The 18,964-nt window shown below is 40.6% G+C and overlaps 2 protein-coding genes across 2 annotated transcripts; one reads left to right on the top strand and one right to left on the bottom strand.

Annotated features, from left to right (window-relative positions):
- Nucleotides 1-234: 234 nt before the first annotated feature.
- On the bottom strand, nt 235-1,740 carry LOC143559831 (glucan endo-1,3-beta-glucosidase 13-like). The gene is made up of 2 exons (XM_077048290.1): nt 372-1,740; nt 235-269 (listed from the first exon to the last, which is right to left on the bottom strand). The coding sequence occupies exons 1-2, from the start codon at nt 1,738-1,740 to the stop codon at nt 235-237; spliced, it is 1,404 nt and encodes a 467-aa protein (XP_076904405.1).
- Nucleotides 1,741-16,039: 14,299 nt separating this feature from the next.
- On the top strand, nt 16,040-18,174 carry LOC143559830 (small ubiquitin-related modifier 1-like). The gene is made up of 3 exons (XM_077048289.1): nt 16,040-16,194; nt 17,470-17,619; nt 17,995-18,174. Exons 1-3 carry the CDS (start codon nt 16,114-16,116, stop codon nt 18,067-18,069), a joined length of 306 nt encoding a protein of 101 aa, XP_076904404.1. The 5' UTR covers nt 16,040-16,113; the 3' UTR covers nt 18,070-18,174.
- The last annotated feature ends 790 nt before the right edge of the window (nt 18,175-18,964 follow it).

Below are 18,964 nucleotides of genomic sequence, written 5' to 3'. Positions count from 1 at the left end.
AAACATAATAAAAAAATGAAAATTTAATATTAAGATAGCTATAAATCCGTCCTATATGAGTAGGACAGGATCTATCCAACTTACAAAAAACATTCAAGTCATAACAAATACAAGCCACCAAAACCTAACAACATATATTTCTAAAATAAATCATAATAAAATATAAAATAAGAAATACTTCCAAATCACGTAAAATATCTAGTTAACCAACTCCACCACATCTTCCTCTTGTGTCTAATAACCCGTCGGAAACTTGCAGCTGCCATAACCTGTAACATTAATCAACAGTTAATAATTCAATTTAATTTAAATTTAACAAAATTAAATCCTAAAATATAACTACTAAGAGAAATTATAGGACATATACGTACGAGGAGGTTGAGTAACCACGTAAGCAGCTCCACCAAAGTCACACGATCCACTCGCACGTGCTTGCTTCTGGTAGTAACTGTTAAACGCATACGAAGCATGCGCTTCAAGTGTATTAGGATTATAACACGTGTCACCAGATTGAATCGGACGGCAATCAGCCCCACCTTCTCCACAAGCATAATCAAGTGCATCTTGCAACTTCTTCTGCCCTACTTTCCCGTTAGCCACACACCACGTACGCCCCACATTACCGTTAGTTAACGGCAACGGCGCCGGTGCCGTAGCCACCTCCGTCTTGCTACCGTTACTAACGGCCGATGGACTATTGGCTAATTGTTCCACACTAAACGGCACATTATACACCTTCTGTTCATTCGGGTAAAACAACCCGTAATTACGCTCAGAAGTCGGACCCGACTTCTGATTCTCGTTGAATAAAGCAAATAGATAAACAGTTAACGGCTCGTTCGGCCGCAACGGTGATCCACCGCCAGTGAGCACTCGACGGATCAGGTTTCCGTTATACTGCGCTGCATTGTCTTCTCCAGCTCCAATTTCATTCGAATCGCCTTTCGAAGGCCATCCGGTTTCCGAAACCACTAACTTAACGTCATGAAACTGCAATGCATCCATTGCTGCGTAAACAGCATCCACCTGTGCCTCAAACAATGATTTGTATTTTATTCCGGATTTCGTGTCCGTCACTCCTTCGTTGTCTCGTAACAAAGCGTAATCTAACGAAATGGTGTCGCTGTTCGCTCCGTAAGCGAAAAACGGGTAGACGTTCACCATGAGGTATGAACCGGTCTGTTTAAGGAAGCTAAGCATTGGTTTTATTACCGGTTCGATTAAATCCGGTTTGAATGATCCGGAAGACGAAGGATACGATGTCGCTAACGCGCTCAATGCGATAGGCGAGGAAACGGTGATGTTAAGTTTATTTTTCGCTAGTGAAGCGTAGACGTTTTTCATGGCGGGTACGAGGAAGTCCGTGGTGTTGTTTGGATCGACGAATACTTCGTTACCCACAGCAATTGCTCCAATTATTGTGGATGGGTGATACGGTAGGATATTTGATTGCACCCAATTATCGGTGAATGATTGATCCGCGGCTGCGGATTTGAGTTGTTCGTTCGGGAGGCAGACGGTTACGGTGATTTTGGAGCCGGATAGGGCTTTGAGGACGGTCGAATCGGTATCGTAAATTTTGATGTGGTTGATGTTGTTTGATTTTAGGAGTTGGACGACTTTGGTTGGGTCGGGTAAGTTGTCGGCTATGCGGCCGTAGTTGACGCCGATGGTACCCGTGGCGGTGGACGATGCGACAGTGTAGAAGAAGAGGAGGATGGTGATTATTGTGGCAGCCATTGTTAGATGAGTGTCACACCCGGCCCTGAGCGGCGGAAACAGCCGGGCGCGCACGAGTGGGGATTGATAATTAAGCACGGGCTATTGCAAAACATTCAAAGATTTTTATTGCGCATGAGAAGTTTAGTACAAACACGTTACATTGTTCAAAGATTACAAAAAAAAAAAAAAAAACATCCAAGTATAAAACTGAAGATTTCCTCGCCATATCCCCTTGCGCGGCGGGTAACCGTGCGCATCGAGGGGATAAAACCAAAATCTTCCAAAAAGCTTGTTTTAGATGTTCAGCGTGTGGTGCTCTAAGTGTGACTCCATGCGCTACCTAGTTATCTCCTGAAAGACACGTAAAAACATTTGAATCAGTATAAACTGAGTGAGTTCACAAGTTTTAGTAACTTGATAAATCGTATTGCATCATAATCATTCTGAAACATAATTCTGTTAGCATCATTAAAACACATGCTTGGTAAAACATAGCTCTATCAACATATTCTGATAAAAATCGTTCCGCGGGTTACGCGCGAACATTTCTGGGAACTGTGCTCGTCTGTGTAAGTGGCGCTGCCACTACGAGCTAAAATAACGTAATACCGTCCCGCGGGTTACGCGAGGACACTTCTGGAAAACTGTGCTCGTCTGTGTAAGTGGCGCTGCCACTACGAGCGAATATATGCTGTAATACCGTCCCGCGGGTTACGCGCGGACGTTGTGCCGGAAAACAAGGCGCTCGTCTGCGTAAGAGGAGCGACCTCTACGAGCGGGCTCAAACCCATAGTACTGCCCCATGACCATACTAGGCACTCGTCTGTGTAAGAGGTGCGACCCCTACGAGTGGGCGGATCAAACCAGCAGTCCCTACCCTTAGAGTTCCAATGGTAAAGTGATCACTTACTCGAATCTGGTGCACTATCATCGAAAAACCAAAGATAACTGTTCGCATTGCTCATCATGAAACATAACTTAAACACGTAATCGTTTGCTTAGCTTGTAAATATACCATGATAAAACATTATTTAAATACGTGTCCCTCGCCCCGAAAACAGTTTAAAATGGTGAAAACAGTGAAAATAGGGGCTGTGAGACTCACCTGTGGTTCTTGTTAAGGGATTAATCGAGATTCAGGTTTTCTTGGTGTTGGCCTCGGAATCGAAGGTCTAGAATACGATTAAATAACAAGTATATATATTAAGATCAAGATATAGGGGTTGGAAAGTAGATCTCAAGGTTATAATCTCGGCTTACCTAGTAACAGGATCGGAGTTGGAAACAACGGATGCTTGGGAAAGGATTAGTGCAAGTTTGTAGTTCTTTGAAGTGTGTTTTGGGTGATAATTTAGGCTACAAATTTATAGGCAAACTCAAGGGAACATAATCCCTTGCTTTAGGGAATTGTAATCTTTTGAAATGATGATAAAGTATGGAAATTATTATTATTTATTAAAAAGAGTAGAAAAGTAGATTAAAGATTCTGATTTGATATGGACAGGACATGCAGGGCTGTGGCTGGTGAGAGTGGGTGGCTGGCAGTTGACTTTTACAGTTTGCTTTTTCAGTGCTTTAGACAGTGTACAGTAAAAAGTAGAAGTTTTCTGAAACACGCAACCGCCCTCTTTTGGGCGGGGACAATTTCCTTAAATCTGATCATTTTGACTAAGTGTTCTGCGCGTATGACTTGGTGCGCATAGCTTTCTGCGTGTAGAACATTTCTTTGCTGCGGGTAGGTGCGTAACCTTCTCGCAGTTAGGGACATTTGAGTTTCATTTGTAGATTCTCCAGGTGGTTTTGGTATTTCAACATAGTGATCAGTCATGTTGAAGTCAATTCCATCCTGGAGCTTCAGACAAACTAGCTCTCAACGTTCCCGCCATGCGGGTAGGTTAGTTCCCTTCCGCACGCGCATAAACGATGTAGGATGCACCCGCCTTAGCATCATGCGGGATGGTCAACCCATAGACAACATAACGTTTAAGTTACATGAAACATAAGGCCAAAACGTTCACGCATGGCGCATATAACATATGCTCACGCTGGTTCTTAACATGGTGCGCTCGCGCAGGGCGCACATAACACATGCACGCGCTGACTAACATGACGCGCTCGCGCAGGGCAAACATAAATGCCCGCGCTGATTCTAACATATGCTCGCGCCGGGCGCACATAATGTGCCCGCGCTGATCCTTAACATAGCGCGCTCGCGCAGGGCGCACATAACAAATGCACGCGCTGACTATCATGGCGCGCATAATATTTACAATCACCTAATTATTAGGTTGATTACTTAGTTTAAGGGGTTGGGAATTTACCGGGTGTCACATTCTCCCCTCGTTAAACGAATTTCGTCCCGAAATTTAGGAGACGTTGCTGGCAGAAGCCATGTTCTGAAAGAGGTGTGGGTATGTTATGCGCATCTGATCTTCTCTTTCCCAAGTGAATTCAGGCCCACGCCTTGAGTTCCATTGAACTTTTACCAACTTGATTCTGCTTCTGCGCAACCTTTGTTCTTTCCAATCGGTTACTGCTATAGGCTTTTCTACGAAGTGCAGCTGTTTGTCAATATGAATTTCTTCCACCGGTAAAATCAGCGTTTCGTCAGATAAACATTTCTTGAGGTTGGATACATGAAACGTATCATGAACTCCACTGAGTTCGGCGGGTAGACGGAGTTTATAAGCAACTGGACCGATCCTCTCCAGGATCTCAAAAGGTCCAATGTAGCGCGGATTTAGCTTTCCTCGCTTACCGAAACGGGGGACTCCCTTCCATGGAGAGACTTTCAAAAGTACTTTATCCCCTTCTTGAAACTCCAACGGTTTCCTTCTTATATCAGCATAACTTTTCTGTCTGTCGCGTGCTGCCTTAAGGCGATCCCTTATCTGAAAAATCTTGTCTGTTGTTTCTTGGATCACTTCTGGACCAGTCATTTGCTTGTCGCCCACTTCAGCCCAACACAGTGGGGATCTACACTTGCGCCCATATAAAGCTTCGAACGGCGCAGCCTTAATGCTTGTGTGATAACTGTTATTGTAAGAAAATTCAACCAACGGGAGGTGGGTATCCCAACTACCTCCAAAATCGATCGCGCACGCGCGCAGCATATCTTCCAATGTCTGGATTGTTCGCTCGCTTTGCCCATCCGTTTGAGGATGATAAGCTGTACTCATATCAAGGCGAGTACCTAGAGCTCCTTGTAACGATCTCCAAAACCTTGATGTGAACCGACTATCTCTATCAGAAATGATGGACACTGGGACTCCATGCTTTGAAACTACTTCTCGAATATATAGTCGGGCTAGCTTTTCCATTTTATCAGTTTCTTTAATCGGCAGGAAGTGTGCTGACTTAGTTAGCCGATCTACAATAACCCATAACGTGTCATAACCCCCAGGTGTCCTTGGTAGTTTGGTGATGAAATCCATAGAGATTTGTTCCCACTTCCACATGGGAATTTCTGGCTGCTGAAGCAACCCCGATGGTTTCTGGTATTCAGCCTTTACTTTTGAACACGTCAGGCACTTACTGACATACATCGCGATGGCGCCTTTAAGATTGGGCCACCAATACAGTGTTTTAACATCTTGGTACATCTTGTCTGCGCCAGGATGTACGGAATATCGCGTCTTGTGAGCTTCGTTTAATACCTGCTCGCGCAATCCTCCCTTGAGAGGGACCCATATGCGGTTGGCAAAATATCGAGTGTTGTTCCCTTTAAGTTCCAAATTCTTAATCATACCCCCAAGGCATTCGTTTTTAACAAACTCTGGTTTCAAGGCTTCTTGCTGAGCGTCTCGGATGCGGGTAGAGAGATCTGCGTGAATGGTCAACCTTAGAGCCTTGACTCGTAGCGTTTTTATTCGTTCCTTCCTACTTAGCGCGTCTGCTACCACATTCGCTTTCCCCGGATGATACTTGATCTCGCAATCATAATCATTTAACAATTCAACCCATCTTCGTTGCCTCATGTTTAAATCCTTCTGATCGAATATATGTTGAAGGCTCTTATGATCCGTAAAGATTACACATTTCGTACCGTAGAGGTAATGGCGCCAAATCTTTAGCGCGAAGACAACAGCTCCAAGTTCTAAATCATGCGTTGTGTAGTTCTTCTCATTGGTCTTAAGTTGGCGCGAGGCATACGCTATAACTTTGTCTCGCTGCATAAGGACACATCCGAGTCCCTGGTGTGAAGCGTCGCAGTAAACAACGATGTCATCTGTCCCCTCGGGCAGGGATAAGATTGGCGCACTACATAACTTCTGTTTCAACATTTGAAATGCCGCTTCCTGATTCTTGCCCCAAATAAACGCCTTGTCTTTCTGAGTTAGCGCGGTCAGAGGTAGAGCTATCTTGGAGAAGTTCTCAATGAAGCGTCGATAGTAGCCAGCTAGCCCAAGGAATTGCCTCACCTCAGTTGGGGTTTTTGGCGCTTCCCAGTTTTCGATGGCTTTAACCTTAGAAGGATCGACGTGTATTCCTTTCTCGTTTACAACGTGACCGAGAAAATGAACTTCTCTAAGCCAGAACTCGCACTTGGAAAACTTCGCATACAACTTTTCTTTCCTTAACAATTCCAAAATCATTCTCAGGTGTTGCTCATGCTCGGCCTTGGTTCGAGAGTAAATCAAAATATCGTCTATAAACACAATCACAAACTTGTCCAAGTATGGTTTGCACACACGGTTCATCAGATCCATGAATATAGCTGGCGCATTAGTTAGCCCGAAAGGCATCACCAAGAACTCATAATGGCCATATCTGGTTCGGAAGGCTGTCTTTGGTGCGTCTTCCTCATGGACCCTAAGTTGGTGGTATCCTGACCGTAGATCTATCTTCGAATAATAACTGGATCCCTGCAACTGGTCAAATAAGTCGTCAATCCTCGGTAAGGGGTACCGATTTTTGACTGTCAGCTTGTTCAGCTCCCTGTAGTCAATACACATCCGGAACGAACCATCCTTCTTCTTTACAAACAGTACTGGAGCTCCCCAAGGTGAAAAGCTTGGGCGTATGAAACCCTTATCAATAGTTCCTGTAACTGATTGGATAGCTCTTGCATCTCAGATGGAGCTAAGCGATAAGGCGCTCGAGCTACTGGCGCAGCTCCTGGGACCAAATCAATACGAAACTCGACTTGTCGCGGCGGCGGTAACCCGGACAAATCTTCAGGAAAAACTTCTGGAAATTCGCGTACTACTGGTAAGTCTTCAATTCTTCGCTCATCTCCTTTCTTTACTACATGCGCCAGGAAGGCGTAGCACCCTTTCCTTAGGCACTTACGCGCCTTTAGGCATGAAATCAGTTTCGTCGCAACTCCCCTTCTTTCCCCTTGAATCATCAAAGTTTCTCCGTTCATTAGTGGAATTCGAACCTGCTTCTCATGACAAACAATCTCCGCGAGATTTTCGACCAACCAATCCATACCTACCACAACATCGAAACTTCCCAATTCTATTGACAACAAGTTTATATTGAACTCATGACCTCCCATGACTAACACACATTGCTCAGTCCTTTCATTCGCGCATAACTGCCTACCATTGGCTAGTTCTATAGTATAAGGTTTGTCTAACCTACTGGTCGCTAAGCCCAGGGAGTTTTTAAACTCATGGGATATAAAACTTAGGTCAGCGCCAGTATCAAATAAGACAGATGCATAATGACCGTTAAGCAAAAACGTACCGGTTACCACATTCGGTTCTTCCTTTGCTTCACCCGCGCCGATCACAAAAGCTCTCCCGCGAGCTTGGTTTCCTTTCTGTGGGCAATCCCGACTGAAGTGTCCAGACTTCCCGCATGCGTAGCAGTTGTCATTGGCTCCAGCTTCTTTAGCACGGCAATTCACCGTCTTGTGTCCTGGTCTGCCACATTTGGCGCACGTGACGTTCGCGCATTCGCCTTCGTGGTGGTACTTGCATTTGTTGCACCATGGGTAAGGCCCGCTGTATCCTTTCCTTGATGGTTCCGCGGCCTGAATCGCGTAAACCCTTGTGCTTTCCTGCTTCTTGGGCGGTGGCTGCTTGAAGTCTGATCCTCGGTGGGAGTTCCATTTCCTCTTGGAGTCAGAGGTTCGCTGCTCGTTCAAGCGAGCAGTCAACATACCCGCACGAACCGTATCCCTTGTAAGGGTGATGGCTCGCGCAACCGCCTCGTCAAAGGTCGGAGGTGCGGCGGCGTTGAGCGGGACCCTAACGACAGGAGGTAACCCAAAGATGTACCTCTCGATTTTCTTTTCTTCTGTGTTTGCCATGTCTGGCACCAGCTGGCAAAGCTCGTTGAAACGATTGGTGTAGGCATCGATATCCGTTCCTACCATGGTGTGGTTCCAGAATTCTTGTTGCAAGCTCTGAATTTCTGCGCGAGAGCAGAACTTTCTCATCAACATTTCTTTCAATTCTTCCCAGGTCTTGTGAAGAGCAACTTCTCGCCCCAAAGTCTTTACTTGGAGCTTCCACCAAGATGAAGCTGCTTCTTGGAACATGCAGGTCGCGTAAAGGACCTTCTGGTTTTCACTACATCCGCTGATGGAGAGAACTGTCTCCATCTTGTCAATCCAATTGTAGAGCCCAATGGCTCCTTCGGTGCCTTTGAACGGCCAAGGCCTACAGGCCATGAATGTTTTATAGGAGCATCCTTTGTCCAAGGCTCCTGATTCGGGTTCTGGGGTCTCGTTCTCTTGGCGACCCTGACTAGATTCGGCCTTGCTGGCCTCATGCGTTGCAATCGCCTGCGCGATTATTTCTGCGAGCTCCTCGGGTGTCATGGTAATTCCCTTGGCTCTGGTTGGAGGCATTCTTTTCATAAAAAGAAAATATAACAAACTTAGCGCATGTACTCAGAGCACATAATGTTCTTATCTCTAGACACTGTGACCCGTGTTCCTAAGTGCGTGTGTGATTTTTCTTTTGAAATTATTCTTTGAAAAATATTTCATGCGATTCCCCAAAGGTTATAGTCTAGGTTAAAAACTTCTTTTCCTAGTTCGCTATAACCAGTGCTCTGATACCAATCTGTCACACCCGGCCCTGAGCGGCGGAAACAGCCGGGCGCGCACGAGTGGGGATTGATAATTAAGCACGGGCTATTGCAAAACATTCAAAGATTTTTATTGCGCATGAGAAGTTTAGTACAAACACGTTACATTGTTCAAAGATTACAAAAAAAAAAAAAACATCCAAGTATAAAACTGAAGATTTCCTCGCCATATCCCCTTGCGCGGCGGGTAACCGTGCGCATCGAGGGGATAAAACCAAAATCTTCCAAAAAGCTTGTTTTAGATGTTCAGCGTGTGGTGCTCTAAGTGTGACTCCATGCGCTACCTAGTTATCTCCTGAAAGACACGTAAAAACATTTGAATCAGTATAAACTGAGTGAGTTCACAAGTTTTAGTAACTTGATAAATCGTATTGCATCATAATCATTCTGAAACATAATTCTGTTAGCATCATTAAAACACATGCTTGGTAAAACATAGCTCTATCAACATATTCTGATAAAAATCGTTCCGCGGGTTACGCGCGAACATTTCTGGGAACTGTGCTCGTCTGTGTAAGTGGCGCTGCCACTACGAGCTAAAATAACGTAATACCGTCCCGCGGGTTACGCGAGGACACTTCTGGAAAACTGTGCTCGTCTGTGTAAGTGGCGCTGCCACTACGAGCGAATATATGCTGTAATACCGTCCCGCGGGTTACGCGCGGACGTTGTGCCGGAAAACAAGGCGCTCGTCTGCGTAAGAGGAGCGACCTCTACGAGCGGGCTCAAACCCATAGTACTGCCCCATGACCATACTAGGCACTCGTCTGTGTAAGAGGTGCGACCCCTACGAGTGGGCGGATCAAACCAGCAGTCCCTACCCTTAGAGTTCCAATGGTAAAGTGATCACTTACTCGAATCTGGTGCACTATCATCGAAAAACCAAAGATAACTGTTCGCATTGCTCATCATGAAACATAACTTAAACACGTAATCGTTTGCTTAGCTTGTAAATATACCATGATAAAACATTATTTAAATACGTGTCCCTCGCCCCGAAAACAGTTTAAAATGGTGAAAACAGTGAAAGTAGGGGCTGTGAGACTCACCTGTGGTTCTTGTTAAGGGATTAATCGAGATTCAGGTTTTCTTGGTGTTGGCCTCGGAATCGAAGGTCTAGAATACGATTAAATAACAAGTATATATATTAAGATCAAGATATAGGGGTTGGAAAGTAGATCTCAAGGTTATAATCTCGGCTTACCTAGTAACAGGATCGGAGTTGGAAACAACGGATGCTTGGGAAAGGATTAGTGCAAGTTTGTAGTTCTTTGAAGTGTGTTTTGGGTGATAATTTAGGCTACAAATTTATAGGCAAACTCAAGGGAACATAATCCCTTGCTTTAGGGAATTGTAATCTTTTGAAATGATGATAAAGTATGGAAATTATTATTATTTATTAAAAAGAGTAGAAAAGTAGATTAAAGATTCTGATTTGATATGGACAGGACATGCAGGGCTGTGGCTGGTGAGAGTGGGTGGCTGGCAGTTGACTTTTACAGTTTGCTTTTTCAGTGCTTTAGACAGTGTACAGTAAAAAGTAGAAGTTTTCTGAAACACGCAACCGCCCTCTTTTGGGCGGGGACAATTTCCTTAAATCTGATCATTTTGACTAAGTGTTCTGCGCGTATGACTTGGTGCGCATAGCTTTCTGCGTGTAGAACATTTCTTTGCTGCGGGTAGGTGCGTAACCTTCTCGCAGTTAGGGACATTTGAGTTTCATTTGTAGATTCTCCAGGTGGTTTTGGTATTTCAACATAGTGATCAGTCATGTTGAAGTCAATTCCATCCTGGAGCTTCAGACAAACTAGCTCTCAACGTTCCCGCCATGCGGGTAGGTTAGTTCCCTTCCGCACGCGCGTAAACGATGTAGGATGCACCCGCCTTAGCATCATGCGGGATGGTCAACCCATAGACAACATAACGTTTAAGTTACATGAAACATAAGGCCAAAACGTTCACGCATGGCGCATATAACATATGCTCACGCTGGTTCTTAACATGGTGCGCTCGCGCAGGGCGCACATAACACATGCACGCGCTGACTAACATGACGCGCTCGCGCAGGGCAAACATAAATGCCCGCGCTGATTCTAACATATGCTCGCGCCGGGCGCACATAATGTGCCCGCGCTGATCCTTAACATAGCGCGCTCGCGCAGGGCGCACATAACAAATGCACGCGCTGACTATCATGGCGCGCATAATATTTACAATCACCTAATTATTAGGTTGATTACTTAGTTTAAGGGGTTGGGAATTTACCGGGTGTCACAATGAGGTTGAAGATGGAGGTTGTTATTTGGGAGAATGAGTATATATAGGTGTGGTGAGGTAACGGGTATATATATGAAGTTAGTAAAACCTATAACTACTCTATAGAAGTGGGGCTGGTAAAATGGTAAATCGTGGAGTCGTTGTCTCTTACGGTTGCAACTACGGGACACGAAGAAATAATGGTTTTGAATTGTTACATTTGGAGGATTTAATAGAATGCGATCAATAATGATTGTATAAAGATTAAATAATATTTTAACAAGAAATATTACTATTTGAAGTTTATCTTATTTTGAAATAAAAGCATATAATATATCATTGAGATATTTCATCTTTTTCAATTTTGCACAACTCAATTCATATACGAAAATAACTTGACCTTCGCATAATTATACATTAATCATATGTATAAAAGTAACAAATTTATATCCAAGGATATATGGTTTTTTTTTGGTTAAAAGTTTATTAAATGATTTTTATATTAAGAAAAAGATTAATAATTTATTTTCTTCTCAATATGGTTTTTTCTATATGTATTAAATGATGATATTATTTCCAACATTGGTATAACTAACTTCAACAAGGATAGGCCACCATCCAAAATTGTGATTCTAACTTTATTTTTTCTTTCTTCAATTAAGTTATTTTACGATTTGACTGGTGTTGAAATAAATAAGACATCTAAATTGAACAATGGTAAGGTGATTAGGTATAGAATAGAATGTCAGAGGTTCAATCCATAGCCGTTAAAAAAAATCAAAGTTAAACAATGAGTAAAAGAAGTTTGTTTCAATACTTAGTTTGCCATCATTACATGTGTTTTAAGGTTATGTGAGAAGCAATTGATAGTAAATACATATGATCAAACATTAGTTATCCATTGATTGAACATTGTTGATGAAAAGGTGGCTGTGTTTGTTGCGTTGGTATAGTTTTATATCAATAGTGCATGGTTATATTCATAGAATAGTATTATACTTGATTTTTTTATAATTAATATTACAATTATATAAACCAGTCCAATACTCCTTTGGATTTTAGGAGCAGCGAGACCCATATAATTAGAAAAAGAGAAATTAATGAATATTGTTATCAGAATGTGAAAAAACAAAAGTGGTTAAACTAGCAATAAAAAATTAGGAAGAAGTGGGTAAAGGTAGATAAGAAAACATAGAGAGGAAGGGATGTGAGTGGGGTAGATTTGGGCCAATCTTCTCTGTGTTTGACTTATGATATATGAATACAAACTGGTCAGAAACCATGATTGGTTATCTTCTTTACTGTAAAAGTTTTAAATAAGCATATTGTTAAACAACAAACACATCACAACCATCGTTTTTTCCCCTACAGATGTATACTTAGCTGTTTTCGTTTAAAAATGTCCACATCTCACCCCCCCCCCCCTTTTTCCTTTTTATAAATTCAAGATGCATATGTTGCATATTCGATAAAGAGCTAGCAAAGTACAAGTATAAATGAGTCCTTAATGAGGTATTTGATATCAAATTACTAAAAGTTCCAATCAAGTTGAACTTGATCCAAAGATAGGACTCATATAGTTAAGAGCTAGGGCATGAGCTTCATACATCTTTATTAGACTCGCAATCTTTAAGCAACTTTGTTATTTATATAAATATAGCATATAGCTTATAATATATAACTAATAATAAGTGTTATTATATATAGCTATGTTTAAAGTTCCATTTAATATACATTTATGTTATATATAATTGCAATCATAACAATGTACAAACATAATTAATAACAATATAAAAAGGCAATTAAATACTAGGAGTCCACTTCTACTTGTAAGGTATGCGTCCAGCGTTAACGAGTGAAAATGTTTTTTCTTTCTTTTTTTTTTTTAAATGAAGTGCATGAAGGCCTCTTTATTACCACGTGGACAATCTATTGATTAGGTTATCCGCTATGGTAGGGGGTATCGAAGCCCCTCCATCGGGTCACGTCAACGCCACGTCATCGTCTCGTAGAAAACGGGACATCGAAGCTTCGCTCCGCTATGGTTTAATGCCTCTTGGGCACCCCAATATATATGTATGTGTGTATGTGAGAGAGGAGAGAGAGAGCCCTCACCGCGCCGGCCGTCCCCTTCACGCCTCACCCCTCCGCGCCCCCACCAACGGCGCCCCGCGGCGGTGTACGACGCCCACCGCGCCCTGTTTCTCCCCCTTCAGCGCCCCATAGCGGATAGTCTTAGTGGCGAGTGTGCAAAGGAAACACGTATGAATTATATCATTATCAATCATGTCGGTAGACGTGCATAAAACCGTTTCCCAGGGTAATTGAAATGTGAACAGAAGCTAAAACCTGTTTGAACTGGCTTGTGAAGTGAAAGACCCATAATTATTGGAACAAGTCACAGTCGCTTTGAAAACATAGCCATTCTTTTTTTCTTTTTTAATAAATGTTTTTCCACCTAAAATCCTTTGTGCATTTGCCACTATTTAAAATCATCATCTCCAATTTGTAAAGGATTTGAAAAGCATAAACCGATTCTAAATGACTAAATACTTTTTTAAATAATTAAATTCACAACAGTTGGAAAGTTTTCATTTCCTAAATCATTCATTTTTAGTAATTTTTTTCTACACTTTAAAACAATAGTGTATAAGAATCATGCGACTTACATTATTATATGCGGTTGGAGGGTTTTTTTTTTTTTTTTTAATCTTAGTCAAGCGACAAGCGCAGGTTGTCAAAGTATCGAAGTTCGAAATGCAAACTCTCTTAAAACACAAACTTTTGGGGTGTTTGGGTGAGCTTTTCAAACATGCTTATTTGATTTTTGAAAAGCAAACACTTTTGAAAAGCTCCATTTTAAAGCTTTTGAATAAGCTTTGCCAAAATCGTTTTTGCTTTTCAAAAATTAAATAAGAAAATAAGCTAAAATTTAAAAGCTCATCCAAACTCCCCTTGTCATGCTATCCCGAACCACATTTACGTGGAAACTCCAGACGTTGCCATCATTTGACATTGTAGCTTAACCCCAAACCGAAACATTTTTCAATCACCTTTTGAGTTTGATTGCTACAAAATCCACCATGTTTCTTATATCGAACTTATTTTTTTTAAATTTACCATATTTCCAAATTTCGTTGTTTTTACTTGATGGTAGAACAGCAAAAAGCATTGATTTGCTATACGAAGATCTAACAGCGATGGAAGAATGTGATTAACTATATTCGAGTGTCATTTGGAGCCTTTTTTGAGGAATTTGTGAGGGTTTTCGTGTAGGTGTTTTAAGAGATTATAGAGTGTTGTGATTTATCAAACACACCCGTTACCTATATATACTAACAAATGGGTATAAATGACCACATAATGGCTAGAAAAGGGTACGTAGCCATACACCAACAACTAGATTGTTTCAAGCAATATAAACCGATTTCTATCATAATACAAAAAATGACCCCTCGCAGGTTTCTGGTTCAAAACACTAAAACACATACCAAAGCCTTCCTCATTTACTTCTCTCGAATGGTTGGGATATGAGGAGGGCGGTATGGACGCACGCTTTCGTTCAAGCTTCGCCATTGGTGAGACAATAAGTTTATCTAGGTGGTACTTACGGAGGCGATGTTCCCAATCTCATACTCACCTCCATACCAATATGCTTTTTTGTTCTTCAAATTTTATGACCCTTGTTGTGATTACTCATCGGCGGCGTTCTTGACCCCCTCTGCCATTTGTCAATGATTACTCACATTCCTTCTTTCCTAGGCGATAAGGATACCGTCTATCCTTATAAACCATTTATAAATATTTGGTCGTGGACAAAAAAACATGTGCTATGCATACGTGACTTATCTTATTCTTTTCAATTATGATTTTTTATGTCTGTCCAAATCATTTTAGCCGTAGTTGTTGATTTTATCACTGTTTGGATATCTAACCCTAATTAAGGTTCTTGATATTTAAAACTTCTTGTTGATTTTTCATGCATCTACTAATCATAAATACCCTTTTTTATTCGATAATCTTTTATTCTTATTTTAGGGAAGTCACAAAGGGATATAGCAATAGATAGATACTAGCACCGTCTAAGTGACTAAGGAGATCGATGGTTACTAGTTATGACCTTATGAATTAGGGAAACAACAAATTACAACACACCAAATACACAATTCGCTTATGTTCACAAAAACAAAGGTGCTCATTTTCGCAATACATAGACCTGAACTATAAAAATTCATTCGTTTAAGTGTCCATGTTCATTCTTTTATTTGGATAAAAGTTAAATAAATGAATAAAATCAAATGAGAGAATTGTGGTTTCGTCCTTGTAGTTTGATCACAAATGCGGTTTTAGTCAAATAGTTTCAAATATTTGCAATAAACCCGACCCAACTAACCCTGCTAACTCTGCTCGTTAAACCATCAGCGTACCCCTCATGTGAGGGGAAATTTTGTCCTTAACTGATTGTTTAATCATTTGGTCTGTTTATCTGCCAAATGTGCCATGATCGGAGCCACCGGAGATGAAACGTAATCCTTGTTTGTTTGTGTAGGGTTTGTGGAAAACGAAGGAAAGAATGACAAAGATGAAAATTGGATTTTGGAATTAGGGCTGAGGTTTATTTAGGGAGAAAAAAGGACAAAATCGCCCCTCACGTGAGGGACACGCTTATGGGTTTAACGACCAGAATTAACGGAGTTAGTTGGGTCAGACTTAATTGTAAGTTGAAGCAAAACTATTTGAAGAAAACCATAAATTTGAAAGTATTGAACTAAAACCATATATTTGGTCAAACCATAAGAACGAAAACCGTAGTTCTTTCGAATCAAACAATAAAGTAGTACTAAACTAGGATATTGAAAAGGTACGAGGGGGGTTATTAACATAATCAAATAGTTAATTCCCACTTCAATTTCCACCGTCAGATCGCCTTTAATCCCGAAACAAATCCAAACCGTTGATTTCAGGCAATTCGCTTTTTCACATTTTTATTATATAAATAAACTTCTGTGAAGCAGTTGTTTGAGCGTACCAGTGACGCGAAGAGACGAGCGAATTACGAGTGACAGTTTTCGTTGATCGGAGGATAAGATGTCAGGAGTGACGAACGAAGAAGACAAGAAGCCGGCCGGAGATCAAGGGGCCCATATCAACTTGAAAGTCAAAGGACAGGTTAGGGTTTATGTTTTACATTCAATTAAATTGTTTAATTGTGAGTTTATGCAACGATCGATGCATGTGTTGGTTAATTTGATGTTTTGTTTGCTTTGATGATCGTTGTTTGATTATTAGGTTAATAACTTAGGGATTTGTATTGAATTGACGGTTCTATGTGTATGACTCGATTGCTTGTCTCTCTATTGGATTGGTTATTTATGGAGTATTTGTATCCGGAGTTTAACATGTGTGTATGAAATGATAGGATATTAAACAGGTTTTTTTGTATTAGAAAATGAAGTTTGATTTTACAGCAGATTTTACTAGGGGTGAGCAATAACCGAATCATGAGACCTAACCAAATGAATTGATTTTCTGTGCCATCGGTTAACCGAAAGCTAAATAAACGGAAAATTGGTTATCGGTTATTTTTTGTATCATCGGTCAACCAAAATTAACCGAACCTAACCAAATCATTTCATATTTTCATATAATGCTAGTTTTATATATTCATTTCCTGTTTTCATATAACCTATTTTCATGAAATCATCATGTATTTATACCTCAATTTTATATATTTATATCTCCATTTCATGTATTTATACCTTTACTTAATGTGTATTTGCATCCATTTCATGCATTTCTAAGTGAAAATTAAAATTGATTTCGTTATTAACTGAAACGAAAATCGAAAAATACCGAATAAACTGAACCGATTGACTGGAAACCGATCAGCTAGTTCGGTTGAACTGTGCACACCCTAGATTTTGCTCATCAATGTATACTGTGGTTCCTTGGATTCATAACAACTGTTTGATCGCTTGTTCATTTTGTTTGGTTAGAATTTTTTGTTTACCAAAATTTTAGATGACAGAAATTGTTTAAGATTGTTCTGAGATTTTAAAAACATCTGTTTTCGTGATGAGAGCCTTTATCGGTAAGCTCACTTGTCTTGTCAAATTGTTTTAAGATTGTTTTGTGATTTTAGAAACATCTCTGTTGGCGATGAGAACCTTTATCAGTAAGGTTACCTGTCTTGTCAGCTTGGTTTATAAAGTGCGAGGTGTTTAGGCGATGATGCAATTGGATTTTGTTCATGATACAAGTTTCTCTGTCTTTGATGCCCTATACTTCTTTCTGTTTTCATAATTTTCCTTTTGCTTTTATGGACCTGTAACATGACATCTTTTTTTTTTTTTTTATCTTGATATCGTTTTTGTAACATGAATATACTACAGGGCATTCAGATGATCTTAACATGTGTTGGTTTTACTTTTAATTCTTTAGCAGGATGGAAATGAAGTGTTCTTCAGGATCAAACGAAGCACACAACTTAAGAAGCTGATGAATGCATACTGTGACAGGCAGTCTGTTGAGCTTAACTCCATTGCTTTCTTGTTTGATGGCCGTCGTCTTCGTGCAGAGCAGACCCCGGATGAGGTCCTCTCTCTCTCTCTCTCTCTCTCTCACACACACACACACACACAGACACATATTTTTGCTGTCGCTCCTTTTTGGTGGGTCTGTTACATTAAAATTTAAATTTAACAATTGATAAAAACAGAGTAATTGAATGTTATATGTAATGGGTCAAATGGGTCTACCTCGTAAGGCGTATATTTAACTGATATATAATTTTATAAATGTTGTTATTGTTACTTTATTCAATGCATTGATAGATCAGTTTTAAAACAAAAATTAAAGAAATTTATAAAAAAGTTGTGGTTTTACCTGTTTGGAACCGTTATTGCAACTGTTAGTTGGTATTCTGTGTTTATACGAGGCTGCTCATGTTTAAAAAATTGATGTTAACAGTTGGAGATGGAGGACGGGGATGAGATTGATGCGATGCTACACCAAACAGGAGGTGGTGGTTTGCCGAGGTTCTAGAACATATAAATGGAAGTTGAGCTTTAAGCTTTAGTTTATTAGTATGGTTTTAAACTGTTGTGTAGCTATCTAATATACCTATCTTCTATCGTCAAATGATGTGCTATTCTATCTTAATCATCATATGCCTGCTGCTGGTTATGCTTTATCTCTACAATCTTGTGTCCTTTAATTTTGGTCATCTTTTTCTCAAATTCATTTTAAAGTCACTGGAATTTTTAAAAAATAAACCAGCTTAATCTTATTTTATGTAAAAGTTTACGATTCGTTGGGCTCGCTTGATGGCGTCTGGTGTGGACGGGTTATAGGATGATGATTTCTCATCTTATAGACCAGTCTTACCCATACTGGAACCCATGTTGATCCGAACAAAGGCTTTAATGATGAGATGCTCTTAGAAACATAAGGAGCATCATAAGAAGAAAGGCTTTAATCATATAGTAGCTTAGGACATCTAATTCAAATAATTTCAAGACATCTTTGGAGGCCCGGTATCCTGTCATCGACCTGAGGGCTGACTGCGATGAGGGTGTCCTCAACTATGAAGAGCTAACAAGACCACAACGGAAAGGGATAAAACCGGCATCATTGTAATTCACAGACCACAAAAGCTGATAAAGGTCAGATTTTAATTTAATACTTTTACCATAGAGGATGTCGTGGGCAAGAAGTTACTCTGATGCAAAATCAAGAGAAAACGAGGATGGACAACAAAGGAAAACGATATAGATTTCTTCCTAAAGCCGCATGATGATATAACTGGAGCAATGTTGCATGTGGTGCACTGGTGCTAGCTTGAAAATGTGAAATCACCTAACCTTGGGATTGAGGGGTGATTAAAATAAACATAAACACAAAAATGAGAAGGGTTATTCAAAAACAAATTTATAAAAAT

This window comes from Bidens hawaiensis, unplaced genomic scaffold (genome assembly GCF_021521415.1).
Source record: "Bidens hawaiensis isolate Kalapana, Puna unplaced genomic scaffold, B.hawaiensis_p1.1 tig00020045_1, whole genome shotgun sequence".
In the NCBI taxonomy this organism is placed as follows: Eukaryota; Viridiplantae; Streptophyta; class Magnoliopsida; order Asterales; family Asteraceae; genus Bidens; species Bidens hawaiensis.
The sequence above is the reverse complement of the archived record's forward strand: the minus strand, read 5'-3'. Positions and strand labels throughout refer to the sequence as shown.